Source organism: Sapajus apella, unplaced genomic scaffold (assembly GCF_009761245.1).
Source record: "Sapajus apella isolate SASKATOON/1434 unplaced genomic scaffold, GSC_monkey_1.0 scaffold26, whole genome shotgun sequence".
NCBI classification, from domain to species: domain Eukaryota; kingdom Metazoa; phylum Chordata; class Mammalia; order Primates; family Cebidae; genus Sapajus; species Sapajus apella.
Window position 1 is genome coordinate 12,368,473 of NW_022436966.1, and position 17,818 is coordinate 12,386,290.

Here is a 17,818-nt window from a genome sequence, read left to right on the forward strand (position 1 = left end):
GTAAAGATAATGTGAGGGGAACTAACTTGCGTTGGGGAAAAAACAAAATGGATTTTATTTAAATGCGGTCATGAAGCATATAAAAGGAAATGAAATAATAAAATAGATGCAAAGGCATCAACACAGATAATCCTTTTAGTCTTATTAAGAAGCATAATATGAAGCATAGATTTCAGTTCACATCCAGGATTTAAATTTTCTATGAGGCTGGGGTGTTATGTATATTGATTATCTGATTTTTTTGGGGGGGTATCATCACTAGAAATTCATATTAGAAATTATGAGATGGTGATTTTAGTGATTTCATATTCTAAAAGCATCACAGAAATCCATGACCTATCATGGAGTGGGCATGTACACTCATGCCCTATTGAGCATATCAGTAACTAGGCATGAAAACTAAATTTGTATTCCAGAACATTTTTTTTTTTTTTAATGTAGACATATATTAAGGTATTTCTGGCTGAGTACAGTGGCTTATACCTGTAATCCCAGCATTTTGGGAGGCCAAAACAGGTGACTCACTTGAGGCCTGGAGTTCACAACCAGCCTGATCAACATGGCAAAAACCTGTCTTTACTGAAAATATATAAAAATTAGCTGGGTGTGGTGGCAGGTGCCTGTAGTCCCAGCTACTCAGAAGCTGAGGAAAGAGAATTGCTTGAACTCAGGAGGCGGAGATTGCAGTGAGCAGAGATTGCACCACTACACTCCAGCCTGGGTGACAGAGCGAAACCCTGTCTCAAAAAAGGTACTTCTATCGAGTAACATTTAATCTGCAACTTATTTCTTAGATGGCATGCAGCAGCTGATATTTCAGTTACTGCTTTATTGATCTGGCCCCATGGAGGTGCCCCCTACCCCTCTTAAATTAGAGGTCATATGGTCTGTACACAATGACTTTTTCCCTCCAATCTTCATGATATTCATTTCCTTTTTCTTGCCTTGTTGCTTTGGCTAGGATTTCTAATACAATGCTGAACAGAATTAGGGATAATAAGAATTCTTTTGAATTATTTTTCTGTTTTAATTCTATCCTCTTACACATATCATTATCTTAGAAGTTATGTATTTAAAGTTTTTTCCTTTCCTCTTAAAAGTACTAATTAAATTGGTACTCTCATCTCTACAAAAAATTAAATATTAGCTGGGCATGGTGGTGCATGCCTGTAGTCCCAGCTACTCAAGAGGCTGAGGTAGGAGGATTGCTTGAGCCCAGGAAGTTGAGGCTGTAGTTAGCCAAGATTGAGCCATTGTACTCCAACCTGGATGACCATCCTGGCTAACACAGTGAAACCCCATCTCTACTAAAAGTACAAAAAATTAGCCAGGCGTGGTGGCACCCGCCTGTAGTTCCAGCTATTCGGGAGGCTGTGGGGCAGGAGAATTGCTTGAACCTGGGAGGTGGAGGTTGCAGTCAGCCGAGATGCCGAGATTTTGTCATTGCACTCCCAGCCTGGGTGAAAGGGTAAGCCTCCTTCTAAAAAAAAAAAAAAAAAAAAAAGCAATTTAATTTATTTTTTGAATTACTGAACAGAGAGTCAAATTAGGCCGGGCGCCGTGGCTCAAGCCTGTAATCCCAGCACTTTGGGAGGCCAAGGCGGGTGGATCACGAGGTCAAGAGATCGAGACCATCCTGGTCAACATGGTGAAACCCCGTCTCTACTCAAAAAAAATACAAAAAATTAGCTGGGCATGGTGGTGCATGCCTGTAATCCCAGCTACTCAGGAGGCTGAGGCAGGAGAATTGCCTGAACCCAGGAGGCGGAGGTTGCGGTGAGCCGAGATCGCGCCATTGCACTCCAGCCTGGGTAACATGAGTGAAACTCCGCCTCAAAAAAAAAAAAACAAAAAAAACCCAAAACAATTAACATTTTCATAAACTGTCTCATTTAAACTTCTAATTATACAAGAAACCTCATTCTTCCTGTCCTCTAAGCGAGGAAAGAAGCACCCAAAGGGCACAAAATCACTTGCTGGCTAAGTAGGACGGAGAGCTTGAACCCAGTTCTTTCTGTCTCAGAATCCCTTGCTTTGTTTGGGATACTTTATGGCCTTCTTCCCATTCTGGTTCTAATGCTACTTAGGCAAGTCCCTGGAAAGAAAAGGAGATGGCAGGCACACTAAACTGGCAGATTCAAGAGTTTACTGTTTATATTGGAAGGATTTTGTTTGAAGTTTTTAGTTTGTTGCTTTAATAAATTTTGAAAGACTTAAGTATCAATAGCTTGACATATAACCTATTTTTCACAAAATTCGTATAGTTTTAGGAAAAGTGCAAAATTAAGTTTTAGGGAGACTTTTCTTTAAAAAATAAGATTATGATATATGGGGCTTATATTTCACAGTTTACAAGGCATCCATTTGATATCATACTACTTCTAAAGTTTAGCTATTGCATCTATGGAGAATAAGGTTTACATTCAAAGAAATGGGAACTGTTCTCTTTGAAATGAAAATAAAATATAGAAAATTTAAAAACAGGTAATTTTGTTACATTCAAATACATTTAGTAAGTTAAACTAGGTCAACGTAGTCCATTCATTAAATTTCAGCTTGAAAGAATCCTTGGAGTTATCTTTTAATGAATAGATAAAACCAAATTTGTAATTAGCATATTAATTATATGGTCTTTAGAAATGTATGTGAGAGTTCTTTAAAACTGTTTTTTTAAACATTGTTTTTCTTAAAGCATTGCCCCTGAATATCTGTTTTGTGTTACTGATCTATCAATCAAGGAAGTATTTGCTAAAGAAAGGAAAATCCTCCCCGAGCCATTCAAAATCATCACACATTCTGAATTAGGAGGTACTTTTTTTGTTTTGAGACGGAGTCTCACTGTGTCACCAGGCTGAAGTGCAGTGGCGCAATCTCGGCTCACTGCAGCCTCTGCCTCCCAGGCTCAAGCAATTCTCCTGCCTCAGCCTCCTGAGTAGCTAGGACTACAGGCGTGCACCACCATGCCCAGCTAATTTTTGTATTTTTGGTAAAGATGGGTTTTCACCATGTTGGCTAGGATGGTCTTGATCTCTTGACCTCGTGATCTACCCGCCTCAGCCTCCCAGAGTGTTGGGATTACAGGCGTGAGCCACTGTGCCCGGCCTAGTAGCTACTTTTAATGCATTTTCTTTGATTTCCCTGATGCAAAAGCACAAGAAATTTTTTTTTGATGATAATATAAAGTCCAGTTTTTCCTATAACAAGTGTTCTAATCTTATGAGCATATTTCTGAAGGATTGCAGACACAACCTAGAGGAAACCCATTAGATATGACCCTATCCAAGTAAGATATTAAGGAATAAAAAAGAAGATAAAAGGCCAGGCATGGTGGCTTACACCTGTAGTCCCAGCACTTTAGTAGACCAGGTGGGCAGATTGCTTGAGTCTAGGAGTTCAAGACTAGCCTGGCCAACGTGGTGAAACCCCATCTCTACTAAAAATTCAAAAATTAGCCAGGTATGGTGGCACATGCCTTTCATCCCAGCTACTTGGGAGGCTGAAACATGAGAATCGCTTGAACTCAGGAATCAGAGGTTGTAGTGAGCTGAGATCATGCCACTGCACTCCAGCTTGGGCAACATAGTGAGACCCTGTCTCAAAAATAAAGAGAAAAAAAATTTCATCTTTAGTAGAAACTCCTTGTAGAAATAATAAATTTCAAAAAACCTATACATTTTTCAAAAGTAAAAATTTATTTTTGGCCCAGATAGAAACTGTTTTGTACTGTTCCTCTGTTTTTCATTGCTGAGAGGTAATAGTGAAGCAGCAAGGTTCCTAAAAATATAGTGCATTTTAAAATAAAATAGATCTCAAACTATTAGATAATATTTAAATGAGGATTCCTCTAACTAATAGTATTCAAGCAAATATACTATGTAACACTTTAAAATTTTGTGATCTAATATTACTTTTAATTTCTTTTTAGTAAATTGATTTGATAATAAATTGAGATATAATTCATTTTAGCAAACTTACTGTTATACAAAAGACAGCTTAGATAATTGGTTGTGAGTTCATAAAATAATCTTTAAATTTCTGAAAAGGATTCACAAGTATTACCTTTAAATTTTTTCTTTTTTAAATTATAAAAGCAGCACATGCTTACTGAAAATGTCAAACAACTCATGTATGTAAAGTTAACATTAGTCTCTCTCTTTCTCTTCTTCTTTCCTACTTCCCATTTTCTGGAGTACCATTTTGGTAATCTCTTTCTAGACTTTTTGCTATGTACGTATAAACATATACATACATGTACTGCACATGATTTGGGTTTGTTTGCTTTAGTGAAACATACGTGTTCTGCAGACCTTTTATGTTGCAACAACCATTGACAACCTTCAGCTGTGTTGGAACTTACAGAGCTCACATATGCATATATGAGCGTTCTGTACAGGTGGTTAAATCAGAATTTCTTAAATCAATTAATTTATCGAGTTGAAGAATATTCAGATCGCCTTCAGTTTTCAGTTTTTATTATTATAAATGAAATTTGCAACAAAATTTTTGTATATAGAGTCTAGTATATCTATAGTTTTGTCTGATAAATTCTTAGAATTGGAACTGGTAAATTGATGGGAATATACATTTAGAATTGTGATAGGAATTTCCAAATTATCCTCCTAAAAAGTGGTACCAGTTTACAACTGTGTACTGCAACCCCATGTCTTTTTCAGACTGGAAGTTCTCATACTCTTCAATATTTTCTGGCCTATATGCAGAAGTTTTCTTGTTTTAGTTTGCATTTGTACTATTTGATTTTCAAGGGAACTTCTACATTTTTTTATATGTTTACTAGCCATTTGGGTTTCTATTATCTGGTTTTTTGGCTTTTTAAAATTGATTAGTAAGTGTTCTTTGGACATAGTGACTATTAATCTTTTATCAATTCTGTTTCTCCCAACCTGTCTTTGTCATTTACCTTTGTTTGTAGTCATTTAACAAACATAAATTTCTAATTTTTAAGGAACTTCTCATCTAGGAACAAATTTCTCTGTATTTTTTCAATTTTTGTTTTGATCTTTCAATTATTTTATAGTTTTTGTCACATATTTCTTATATTTATTCCTATGTGTTTTTAAATGTTTTTTATTTTTAATTTTAATTGAAATTTGAGTGGAATCACTTCTTCCCATAATTTTTTTTTTTTTAACTATTAGGAAAGTAATATATGTATGTTTGTAGGTGTGTGTGTTTAATGTTTGTCTTGGAACTGACTAACTTACAGGTCTGTATTATTAATCCTAGTGGTTTTTCAGTTGATTATCTAGGTATGCAATTACCTTATTTGCAAATAATGATACTTTCATCATTTCTTTTTTACTATTTTTAAAATATATGCAGTATATTTAGGTGTAACATACGCATATATTTTAATGCTGAGTATATTGTTAGCTCTATTCTGATAGGTACCCTTTATCTTTTTTTTTTTTGAGATGGACTTTCGTTCTTGTTGTCTAGGCTGGAGTGCAATGATGCAATTGCAGCTCACTGCAACCTCCACCTCCCAGTTTCAAAAGATTCTCCTGCCTTAGCCTCCAGAGTAACTGGGATTACCAGTATGCGCCACCATACCCGGCTAATTTTTTTTGTATTTTTAGTAGAGAGGGGTTTCATCATGTTGGTCAGTCTGGTCATGAACTCCTGACCTCAGGTGATCTACCCACCTCGCCTCCCAAAGTGCTGGGATTATTACAGGCATGAGTCACTGCACCTGGCCTACCCTTTATCTATTTAATGCAATTTCCTTCTGTTCCAAGTTTAGTATGTTCTGTTAAAAATCATAAATGGGCCGGGCGCGGTGGCTCAAGCCTGTAATCCCAGCACTTTGGGAGGCCGAGGCGGGTGGATCACGAGGTCAAGAGATCGAGACCATCCTGGTCAACATGGTGAAACCCCGTCTCTACTAAAAATACAAAAAATTAGCTGGGCATGGTGGCGCGTGCCTGTAATCCCAGCTACTCAGGGGGCTGGGGCAGGAGAATTGCCTGAACCCAGGAGGCGGAGGTTGCGGTGAGCCGAGATCGCGCCATTGCACTCCAGCCTGGGTAACAAGAGCGAAACTCCGTCCCAAAAAAAAAAAAAAAAAAAAATCATAAATGGATATTTTCAATAATTATATTTTTCTCTTTTTATCTATTTTGTAGTCAAGTAAATTAATAATTTCCTTGTGTTGAATGTTATTTTGTTTTCTTGAAATAAGCATTTTTCATTCTGATTATAATAACAATTAGACTTAAGGGCTGGGTGTGGTGGTTTATGCCTGTAATCCCAGCGCTGAGGGAGGCCAAGGCAAGAGGACTGCTTAAGGCCACAACTTTGAAACCAGCATGGTCAACATAGTGAGACCCCATCTCTACCAAGAAAGAAAATTATCTAGGCATGGTGGTGTGTGCCTGTAATCCCAGCTACTTGGGACTATATTTTTATCTGATAAATTCTTAGAACTGGAAATGCTGAATTGAAGGGAATACAATTCAGCCGGCTGAGATGGAGGATCACTTGAGCCTAGGAGTTAGAGGCTGCAGTGAGTCATGATGGCACCACTGTGCTCCAGCCTGGGTGGCAGAGAGACCCTCTCTCAAAAAAAAAAAAAAAAAAGAAAATTTGACTTAATATTTTATTTAGGATATTTACATACATAGATATTTGTTTAGGGTATTAAATCATGCAATTAGATTTTATATTAGATTATGTAAGCCTTGTGGAATGAACTGTAAGGTTATCTTATGCTTGAAAAATTGTAACCACAAAGGAATTATCTGTTTTTGTTTGTTGATATGTTGTTAAATTCACTTATAAGATGATATTAGGGGGTTAGCAGGGTAAGTCTTTATTACTCTTTCAATTTCTTCTATTAAAAGTTATTGGTCTATCTGGCCAGGCATGGTGGCTCTCGCATGTAATCCCAGCATTTTGGGAGGCTGATGTAGATGGATCACTTGAGGTCAGGAGTTTGAGACCATCTTGGCAAAACCTGTCTCTACTAAAAATACAAAAATTAGTTGGGTGTGGTGGCACGCACCTCTAATCCCGGCTACTGGGGAGGCTGAGACACAAGAATTGCATGAACCCGGGAGGTGGAAGTTTCAATGAGCTGAGATCATGCCACTGCACTCCAGCCTGGATGACAAAGTGAGACTCTATCTAAAAAGTAAATAAATAAAAATATGATGGATAAATGAATGAATGAATGAATGCAGGGATCAAGATGAAGACAGATTTTTCTGGGGAGAGGAAAGAAATAAGTATAGGGAGTTCCTGCTGGAGCCAGGGAGTCTTGCAGTCTTGGGACCAAATGCCTGCATTGCGACTTGGAGGAAGTCAGCAGCCTCTTTATTTTTTTATTTTTATTTTTCTTAATTGAGGTGGGAAAAAATTATTGATCTCTCTGTTTTTTCCCTCTTCTTGGGTCAAATTTTGATTAATTAAATATTAGCTGTTTAATTAAATAATTAATTTGTTACTTTACTTTCCATCAAAATTCTTTTTCATATAAAGCAGTAGTTCTCCAAATGTGCTCTAACATCCCCTAGAAGTCCTTGCAAGGTATTCATGAGGTCAAAAGTATTTTTATAATTTATAATAATTTGCTTTTTTCACTCTCATTCTTTTAAGAGTATACAGTGGAGTTTTCCAGAGGCTATGTGATCACAGCCAAGTGAATGTAGAGGCAGATATGAAAATCCAGCTCTTAAGACGTATTTTAAAGAGATTTGCAAAAATGTACCACAGCATCAGTTTTCTCACTGTTATTTTGTTTGAAAAAGTATGTTTTTCAAGAAAAGTTATTTATGTTAACACATAATGGATTTATTACTTTGTCATTAATTTTTAATGAATTAATAAATTTTTTTAAAATTTATGGTTTTAATTGCTAATATGATAAATATTGATAGCTATGACCAACATAAACAAAAGCTGCTTGAGGTTCTCAAAAACTTTTAAGAATGTAATGGGTCTTTTAACTAAGCTGTTAGAGAACCACTGATATGCATATAACAATTAAATATTTTTGAAGATGCCTGTACTTATCTTCTATAATTCTTCAAATCTTCTTTGAATAGTCTACATGTGCATATATCTGCATCTGTATATACAATTACATATTTGCATGCATTTTTGTTTTTACACATTTATTGTGTGTTCATGTATGTTTGCCAACGGAACTGCAACTTGAATGGGAGCACTGACCTACTTGGTGTTTTGGTTCTTTCTTGTGGCTGATATTTTGTACACAGGCCAAGTTTCTAGAAGTGATTTAGTTATGCGAGCTAGTGGATTTCTAATGATAGTCTTGGATGAAAGGCATGGAGTTCCATAGTGACAGGCAAGAGAGTTGGTGGGAGCGGGTCCTCTAGGGAAGCTGCTGTCACAGGTCAGCCTTATCCTCTGATGGTTGTGCTGGATTTCTTCAAACTTGTATTGTGCTCAAAGCAGGAACTCAGAGGTATCCTTAGAATGAGGCTTCACTGTACAAAGTCCTGGCCCCTATGAAAGTGTCAGTGAAGATGCTGGCTCTCTAAAATCAAATTCAAAGAGGAAGTACATTTGCACTTCTCAGCCACACCCAGCTGCCAACAGATGTTTGAGATCCTTGCTTCACTGATGTTATTAACTCTAGAGTTACCTGAAATTTAGTTGCTATATGTATTCTCTCTCATTTTCACATGACACTAAAAGGTCAAGACTGAGCCATATCTATCTTCATTTATTTTATCTATCCTGGAGCCTTTTCTTTATTGTGACTGTTCTGTCTTTTCTGATCCCCCACCCTGCCTCTACTCCTACACCACCCCACTTGCAGAATTTCCTCTTCTTATTTCCAATGAAATCCTTCAGAGCTAAACAAACATCAGCACCTACAGTGCTGGATGACACAATGCAATTTCCTTAAAACTCACAACATAAAAATAGCAATACCAGGAATTGGAGCAATAGAGCTGTGCAACCTAATTTGGCCCCACAGATTCATTCTATCTTTGCTGGTCTGTCCTTGTTTTTCCCCTGTTGACTTGTCCCAGAAGAAGATCTTCAACCTTTTTAATGCTATCTAAATTTTTATTGCCAAAGTAGAGAGAAAACCTAGAGTTAAATGGTCTCTTCTTATGTCTCACTTCATTTTCTCTTTTCTCAACCGTGTAGGGAAAGAGAATTTTGATGGGTTTTTTAACATGGCTGACATAAGTTTTATTCATCAGAGGAGACATCCAGATTCAGTCTGCTACATTCATTTAATCACAGGCCTGACATCCAAGGCTTTGGGGAAAAGAAGAAAGTAGGATTGAGATGGGAGGTGGTGGAGGCGAGGAGATGGTGGTGGTGCAGGAGTCAACTAAGTGGTATATCAAGCAGTGATGATAGGAAAATATTCTCCCATCTTCTCTTACCTTCCTCTTTCTGCTGCCACGCCTCAGGCACAAGGTGAGGGGCAGGCCCTGGAGAGGCAGATGTTCAAGGTTATATAATGCTGCCACAACCCCGACACACGGTGAGGTGCAGGCCCTGATGGGGCAGAAGTTTAAGGTACTAGCAGGCTGGGGATGCGGAGGAGAAAAAGGAGGAAATCTTAGGCGGTGGTCTGGTTGGAGAGAAGGAAGAAGTTTCTCTTGTCACTAACCTCCTTATTGAGCCCAGTTCCCAAATGGCTATTAGTATGCAAGAAAAAAAAATACATAAATGTATGTATGTATGTATATGTGTTTGTGTATGTGTTGGGAGAAGAGTTTGGAGCAGGGATTACTGCTAAATGCCTCCAGCTGCCCACACAACTGTTGTTATTTTTCTATGTCATTATTCTCAGTCTATATTTGTATAGACTGAAAAAACCATTTAACTCTAGGTTTTCTTTGTTATTATAAATGAGTCCAAGAGATGTATAAGATTCAAAAGAATATAGTTTGAAGGGCATTGGTGGTGATTTAGAAACCTCAACATCACTGCCAATCAGCAAGTCCTGCCAATCTGCGTCTTCAATACTTCTTAAAGCTGGCTACTCTTTATCCTCACTAGCATTGCCATATTATTTCTTGCTTTAGTTGACCAAAAATCTTCATTTTCTTTAATTCCCATATTTTTCTTCGAATTCATAATGCAACCACAGTGAGCAATCCTGAAGAGAAATATACTTCATTCCTTAAAGTTCTTCTGTGGCACCATATTCCTTAAGGGGAATATCTAAATCCCTTAGTATGGTTACAACGGTTCTGTGACCTAAGTCCTGCATCCTCCTTTGCATTTCCCAGCCACACATCCTCAGCTTTTTAGAGACCACTGACATAGTCCTCAGAACCTTCCCAGTGCTCTCTGGCATTTGCACCTTAGGGTTTCCTCTGTTTGCAACATACTTTCCACATTTCTTTACCCTGTGAATTCTTTTTTTTTTTTTTTTTTAGATGAAGTCTTGCTCTGTTGCCCAGGCTGGAGTGCAGTGGTGCAATCTTAGCTCATTGCAACCTCCTCCTCCCAGGTTCAAGCGATTCTCTTGCCTCAGCCTCCCTAGTACCTGGAATTACAGGTGTGTGCCACCATGCCCGGCTAATTTTTGTATTTTTAGTAGAGATGGGGTTTCACTATGTTGTCCAGGCTGGTCTCAAACTTCTGACCTCAGGTGATCCACTTGTCTCAGCCTCCCAAAGTGCTGGGATTACAGATGTGAGCCACCACACCTGGCCTACCCTGTGAATTCTAAGTAGCTGATCCTTCGAAGCTCAGATTAGGTATCACTTCTGCAAGACTGAGCTGAGGATTCTTTACATGCCCCTCCTAAGTATATCTCTGTCTCAGCCCCCACCACTCTGCATTTTAATTATTTTCATTAGTGTTACTAATATTAATGTATTAATATTTATTATCATTTTCCCTTAGTTCATGGGTTTGCTCATGGGTAGAGACTGATTTTTTTATCTCTGCTTTCTCAGTTTTAATCTCACCACATAGGCAGTACCCCCTAAATAAATTGAATACCTTCATCTTGTGGTTTGAGAAACCCAGAGAGAGAAGCCACCTTGCCAGGGATCACACAATAGAAGCAAAGCCTGCCTTTTTTTTTCTTTTTTTGAGACACAGTTTTGCTCTTGTTGCCCAGGCTGGAGTGCAATGGCCTGATCTCGGCTCACTGCAACTTCTGCCTCCTGGGTTCAAGTAACTCCTGCCTTAGCCTCCCGAGTAGCTGGTATTACAGGCATGTGCCACCATGCCTGGATAATTTTGTAGCCTTAGTAGAGAAAGGGTTTCTCCATCGTGGTCAGGCTGGTCTCGAACTCCTGGCCTCAGGTGGGTGGGATGTGCAGAGATGTGAGAGTGCAGAGATGCCTGAGTGCAGCCACAACTTGTGTGGGACTCTGGGGACTGCCTGCCTCTCTGTGTTTTCCCCACAGCAGAGGCGCGGCCCCAGCCAACCCCGCACAAAGGAACCCCACACTCTCAGGACCGGCACCATAAGTCCTGGCTGCGCAGCTGGGTGCTCGTAGGCTCCTGAGATGCGTTGAGGAGTGAGCTTTAGGCCGGGACGGAGGTTTTGGGACTGAGAGCAGGTCCTGGTCGGCCATGCGAGGGCAGAGGTGGCACCGTCGGCTGCCTCAGGGACATGGAGGGCACGAGTCCCACCGCCGCCACTGCTGCTTCCACAACCCCTCCTGCCGCTACTGCCCGCACCTCCCCGCTGCAGCAGGCATGATGGCAGTGGCCACTCTGGAGGGTCCACGGCTGCCATCACTGGGAACAAGTTGTGCCTAGCTTGCAATTAATTTATTCCACTTGGCTCACATCTGAAAGAATTAATGCAGCTAATCTTTCCAAGTGATCATCAGTCTTTAGGAGTCTATAGAGTGCCCTGCTGTTCACTTGAAGGAAGTCCTGTTAGTTTAGAAGGACAGGGCTCTACAGCATATACATAAATTAAGCCATGTCTTGAAGTGGATGTGAATGATAATCTTTGACCTTTTTTTGTGACACATAGAAACAGAAACTACATACTGTATGGTATTTTACTGACTTATACAATGTGTCTGTCATGTTTACAAAATGCTGTGTGCTGTGGCGGACATACCATTACCTTTCTTTAAGGTGAAGCTGTGGGAGTCTAACAGGAAACAGAAATCTCAGTGTCAGTCACTTACTATGCAAAGCATTTGGCATAAATTTCATTTAATCCGGGCCAGGCGCAGTGGTTCACGCAGGTAACCCTAGCACTTTGGGAGGCCATGGCAGGTGGATCACTTGAGGTCAGGAGTTCAGAGACGAGCCTGACCAACATGGCGAAACCCTGTTACCAGCAAAAATAAAATTGCCGGGCGCGGTGGCTCACACCTGTAATCCCCACACTTTGGAAGGCCGAGGCGGGCGGATCACGAGGTCAGGAGTTTGACACCAGCCTGACCCACATAGCGAAACCCCGTCTTTACTAAAAAAATACAAAAATTAGCTGGGTGTGGTGGTGCGCGTCTGTAGTCCTAGCTACTCAGAAGGCTGAGGCAGGACAATTGCTTGAACGCGGAAGGCTGAGGTTGTAGTGAGCCGAGATCGCACCATTGCACTCCAGCCTGCGACAGAGTGAGACTCCTCCATCTTCAAAAAAAAAAAAAAAAAGTACAAAAATTAGCTCAGTGTGGTGGTGGGCGCCTGTAATTCCAGCTACTTGGGAGAGTGAAGGAGGAGAATCAGTTGAACCTGGGAAGCGATGTTGCAATGAGCTGAGATCCTGCCACTGCGCTCCAGCTTGGGCAACAGAGTGAGACTCCATCTCAAAAAACAAGAAGAAAAAGAAACACTCATGCCTCATTAATGAGAAATAGAAATCTGTAGGGAGGAGAGGGATACCCCTGTTGAATTCGTAGGCCACAGTAAAATCTTACCGCATTTCTGATTTTAAATGAGACTGAGGTCACTGGTAAATTTCTGAATACTAACTCATCCCCTAAAAACGGGAGTTTGATTAGCAAATTAGTTAAGCACTTCAGTAATGATACTGAGACTTAATTTCATGTTTCCTCCTTTTCTCTTTCTGGGTGTGACTAAATTGCCTACAGCATGCTGCATGGTTGCTGGTAAAACAGGAAATGGGGTAAGTAATTTAGGTAGGGAATTTTTGCTACCACTTAAATACAAGCTACCTGGTTCTTAAAGTACTTTTACTACTACAATCTCTATTTTTAGAGTGCATTCACTAGCTACTAGAGAAATTAGCACAAATAACCAATTTTTGTTGTATAAATTTAGGGTATCAACCTTGTTTCTTTAGTTTTATTTGCATAGCATATTAGTTTATTAAAACTGATTCATTTTTTGTGTATTTTAACATGAATGTAAATACATGTTTTATATGCATTAGGCACTTATATAATGTAGTTTGGGCAATTTTTTTTTTTTTTTTTTTTGAGACGGAGTTTGGCTCTTGTTACCTAGGCTGGAGTGCAATGGCGCGATCTCGGCTCACCGCAACCTCCGCCTCCTGGGTTCAGGCAATTCTCCTGCCTCAGCCTCCTGAGTAGCTGGGATTACAGGCACGCGCCACCATGCCCAGCTAATTTTTTGTAGTTTTAGTAGAGACGGGGTTTCACCGTGTTGACCAGGATGGTCTCGATCTGTTGACCTCGTGATCCACCCGCCTCGGCCTCCCAAAGTGCTGGGATTACAGACGTGATCCACCGCGCCCGGCCTGGGCAATTATTTTTTAAAAATAAATTTTATTTATTATTATTATTTTTTAGACTGAGTCTTGCTCTGTCACCCAGGCTGGAATGCAGTGGTGTGATCTCGGCTCACTGCAACCTCCACCTCCCTGGTTCAAGCAATTCTCCTGCCTTGGCCTTGCAAGTAACTGGGATTACAGGAGCCTGCCACCACACCTAGCTGATTTTTGTATTTTTAGTAGAGATGGGGTTTCACCATGTTGTCCAGGCTGGTCTCGAACTCTTGACCTCAAGTGATCCATCTGCCTTGGCCTCCCAAAGTGCTGGGATTACAGGTGTGAGTCACCACACCCCCCCTAAAAATAAATTTTATATTGGTCTTAGAAACTAAAGTATAAAACTATGTCATAAAAGATAAAAAGTAAATAACTGGCAGAACAGCAGTGAGTTTACACATAGGTAAGACATAGAAAACATAGATTCACAATCTTTTATCTGAAACCCCTGGAGGCCAAAAATATTTTGAAATATAGAATTTTTGGATTTGTAAAATATGTTGTTAAAGATCATATATACCATATCCTTCTCCCATAGGCTCTGGGGTGGTACTATGTAATCAAACATATTAATATTTCTGCAACAAAACATATGAATATTCACAGTATGTTTGATAGTCTCTAAAGCGCCTCCTTCAAGTTAGGATTTGATTGTCAACTGAGTTTAAAATTTTTTTTTTTGGCCGGGTACGGTGGCTCAAGCCTGTAATCCCAGCACTTTGGGAGGCCGAGGCGGGTGGATCACGAGGTCAAGAGATCGAGACCATCCCAGTCAAAATGGTGAAACCCCGTCTCTACTAAAAATACAAAAACATTAGCTGGGCATGGTGGCGCGTGCCTGTAATCCCAGCTACTCAGGAGGCTGAGGCAGGAGAATTGCCTGAACCCTGGAGGCGGAGGTTGCGGTGAACCGAGATCGCGCCATTGCACTCCAGCCTGGGTAACAAGAGCGAAACTCCGTCTCAAAAAAAAAAAAAAAATTTTTTTTTTAATTCTCCAGAACATTTTGGAGTTTGAAACTAAAAATTCTCTACCAGTATAAAAAAGGGCCATGTCACTGTTGGAGGTACCTGTATGCTCTGGAGAGAAAACTCCAGGAAGAAGTACAAATTTCTATTTAGAATTTCAGACTTGGTTAAGTGACTTACATAAAAATAATTTGGCTGTTTTGTTTGTTTTGTGCTGTATAACTGCATTTAAAAAGGGGTAATAACTACATAGGGTTTGGGGGTTTTGTTAGGTTTTATTAAATTAGTCTCAAATGCTTTAGATTCTGGTGTAATAATAAAACTTGATCCTATGTTTTTAGAAATTTGCTAGCATAGTCAGAGCTTACTTTTTTCTAAATGTTTTCTTTTTTTTGAGACGGAGTTTCACTCATGTTACCCAGGCTGGAGTGCAATGGCGCGATCTCGGCTCACCGCAACCTCCGCCTCCTGGGTTCAGGCAATTCTCCTGCCTCAGCCTCCTGAGTAGCTGGGATTACAGGCATGCACCACCATGCCCAGCTAATTTTTTGTATTTTTAGTAGAGATGGGGTTTCACCGTGTTGACCAGGATGGTCTCGATCTCTTGACCTCGTGATCCACCCGCCTCGGCCTCCCAAAGTGCTGGGATTACAGGCTTGAGCCACCGCGCCCGGCCTCTAAATGTTTTCAATTTATATCCATGTTGCTTATGAGTTACTCTTTTTCTTTTCTTTCTTTCTTTTTTTTTTTTTTTTTTTGAGATGTAGTTTTGCTCTTGTTGCCCAGGCTGGAGTGCAGTCGTGCAATCTCAGCTAACTGCAACCTCCACCTCCTAGGTTCAAGTGATTCTCCTGCCTCAGCCTCCCAAGTAGCTCAGGATTACACATATGTGCCATCATGCCTAACTAATTTTTTTTGTGTTTTTAGTAGAGACAGGGTTTACCATGTTGGCCAGGCTGGTCTCAAACTCCTGACCTCAGGTGATCATCTGCCTCAGTTTCCCAAAGTGCTGGGATTACAGGCATGAGCCACCACGCTTGGCCTGTTATTATTTCTTATCAAAGGATTTTAAACTAAGTTTAGTTCTTCTAAAAGATTCTGATTGATAGAGGGATAATGGAACAGAAAAAGATAAAGGTCATTGGTTTTTTCTTCAGTGTCCCTAGTTCATCCTGGGTTGAAAAGCTTGTGGATAAATTGCTTTAGAGAATTTACAAAAAAAAAAAAAAAATTAATTGCATTGCATATGCTGGTTCATCTTTTCTCTAGAAGGGTTGTTGTATTGTATCTACAGCAAAAGTGATTGTAATTGGCATTCTCATAAGTACTTATCCGGCAGAGAAGAGAAAGAGAAATGTAGTTACTAAGTATGAAATGGGGACTGAATTTACCTTAAAGAGTACTAGTCCCTCTAAAGGACAATCAGGTATATGCTAGGGACTTCTGTGAAAATATTTACCCCAAATTGTATTAGGAAAGTTATTAGCCACATTTAACTTTCAGGATTGGAAATCTGACATTTTAAGTATTATATTTTCCTTATATATAAGGATTTCCAAGCTGTCCATTAACCCTTTCCTCTGGCTCTATAATCTGGAGAGAAAAAGTACCTATAGTTGAAGTTTTTAAACTAGACTAAAATGCACTAAATATATGTCAAAGACTGTGAAGGATTTAAAACACCAGTTTTCTTAAATACATAATGAGTAATGTTTTAACTCACTTTTGGGATTGGCTTTTGTAACAACCCTTTGGACTTTCCAGAAATGTAAACAATTTTAAAAATAGCTTCCGTTCTTGTGTTTTCTATTTCAACTTTTTATTCTTTAAAATGTATTTTCATATATTATTTACTTTCAACTGTGATAATATTTTGTGCAAATATTGTTAAATAGTTGGATTGTTGACACAATATCAGGATAGTCTTTAAAAATACCTAAAATGTTTCTGATATTCAGAGAATTATGAACACTTTATGAAGCTAAAACACTTAGTATTTTAATAAGTTCTTGAATGTAGAGAAATAATTTGATTATTTGTCAGATGTAGAGTTTATCTGGCTATTTCATTGTTAAATCACAATTCCAAAGCATATGAAAGCACTCTCTGTAACCAGTTATATTCTCAGCTGAATAGAGAATGGATAGATCAACCATTTATTTTATTTTTTTGGATCAACTATTTCTTATTTTGCATTTTTAGAGGAACGATGGTCTTGATATTCTTTTTCTTTTTCTTATCAACTAAATTCAGCCATTAGCTTAACTACTTTTTTTTTTTTTTAACCTGTAGTTAGTAGTATCTTTTGGTCTTAAATTACAGTGAATTACATTACAATGGATATTGCCTACAAGGAATAATTTCTATCAGTGAAAATCGGGCATTAAAAGGGATGTTGCATAAGTTGGTCCTTACATCTCTTTTATTAAAAGCAGCCCTATAAATAGCCACAAGGCTGGTATGAAGTTTTAATTATTTGAATGATGTGGGCTTGTTAGTTTGTTAGTGATATCCAGTGTTCTCAGCAGAGTGGAGTGGTTTTAATAATACCACGCCGTGTTTTTCATCCTTTTATCTCAAGTTCCTTTCTATCACAATTTTAGGTTAGAAACTAAAGCTAGAATTTATAAAAGGGACTTCCCCAAACCTATTTATTGTCTCATGAGTATATTTTGGGGGAATGTCAAATTTTATTCAGATATTTATCTGATAATACATTGATGAGCATTTCAGAACATTCATACTTTAGAGTTTAATATTTCTTCTTCAGCAGTAAAGTTTTTTAAAAAGTACAACTTTTATGTTGATTTCCCAAAAGTAAGCCCCATTTTCAACAAGAGGGGAAAAATAAGCATTTTAAATGTGGATGTGATTATTGTACTACACAGTTTTACAGTTTGTGAGCAATAAACAATCATCTCTATCCCATCTTACTGTTTTCTGATGTATACATCCTGGAATCTGGCAATTGTAGCTCAGAAAAACCCATTAGTGTGCTTTTGACTTTGAAGCTTTAAACATTGTGTTATATGCCATTAAAAAAGTAGTTCCAGGCCGGGCGCGGTGGCTCAAGCCTGTAATCCCAGCACTTTGGGAGGCCGAGGTGGGTGGATCACGAGGTCAAGAGATCGAGACCATCCTGGTCAACATGGTGAAACCCTGTCTC

At 39.0% G+C, this 17,818-nt stretch overlaps 1 protein-coding gene across 3 annotated transcripts in view; it reads left to right on the plus strand.

The window, feature by feature from the left end:
- PUS10 (pseudouridine synthase 10) overlaps positions 1 to 17,818 on the plus strand; it is a 63,528-nt gene that overhangs the window by 14,752 nt on the left and 30,958 nt on the right. For 2 of the 3 annotated variants that reach the window (XM_032292042.1, XM_032292043.1), the window contains exon 1: positions 12,698 to 13,060. In XM_032292042.1, coding sequence (XP_032147933.1) covers positions 13,056 to 13,060 — 5 coding nt within the window. In that variant the 5' untranslated portion in view covers positions 12,698 to 13,055. Of the gene's footprint in view, positions 1 to 12,697; positions 13,061 to 17,818 lie in introns of those variants that run through there. The other variant, XM_032292045.1, reaches the window with a different exon arrangement.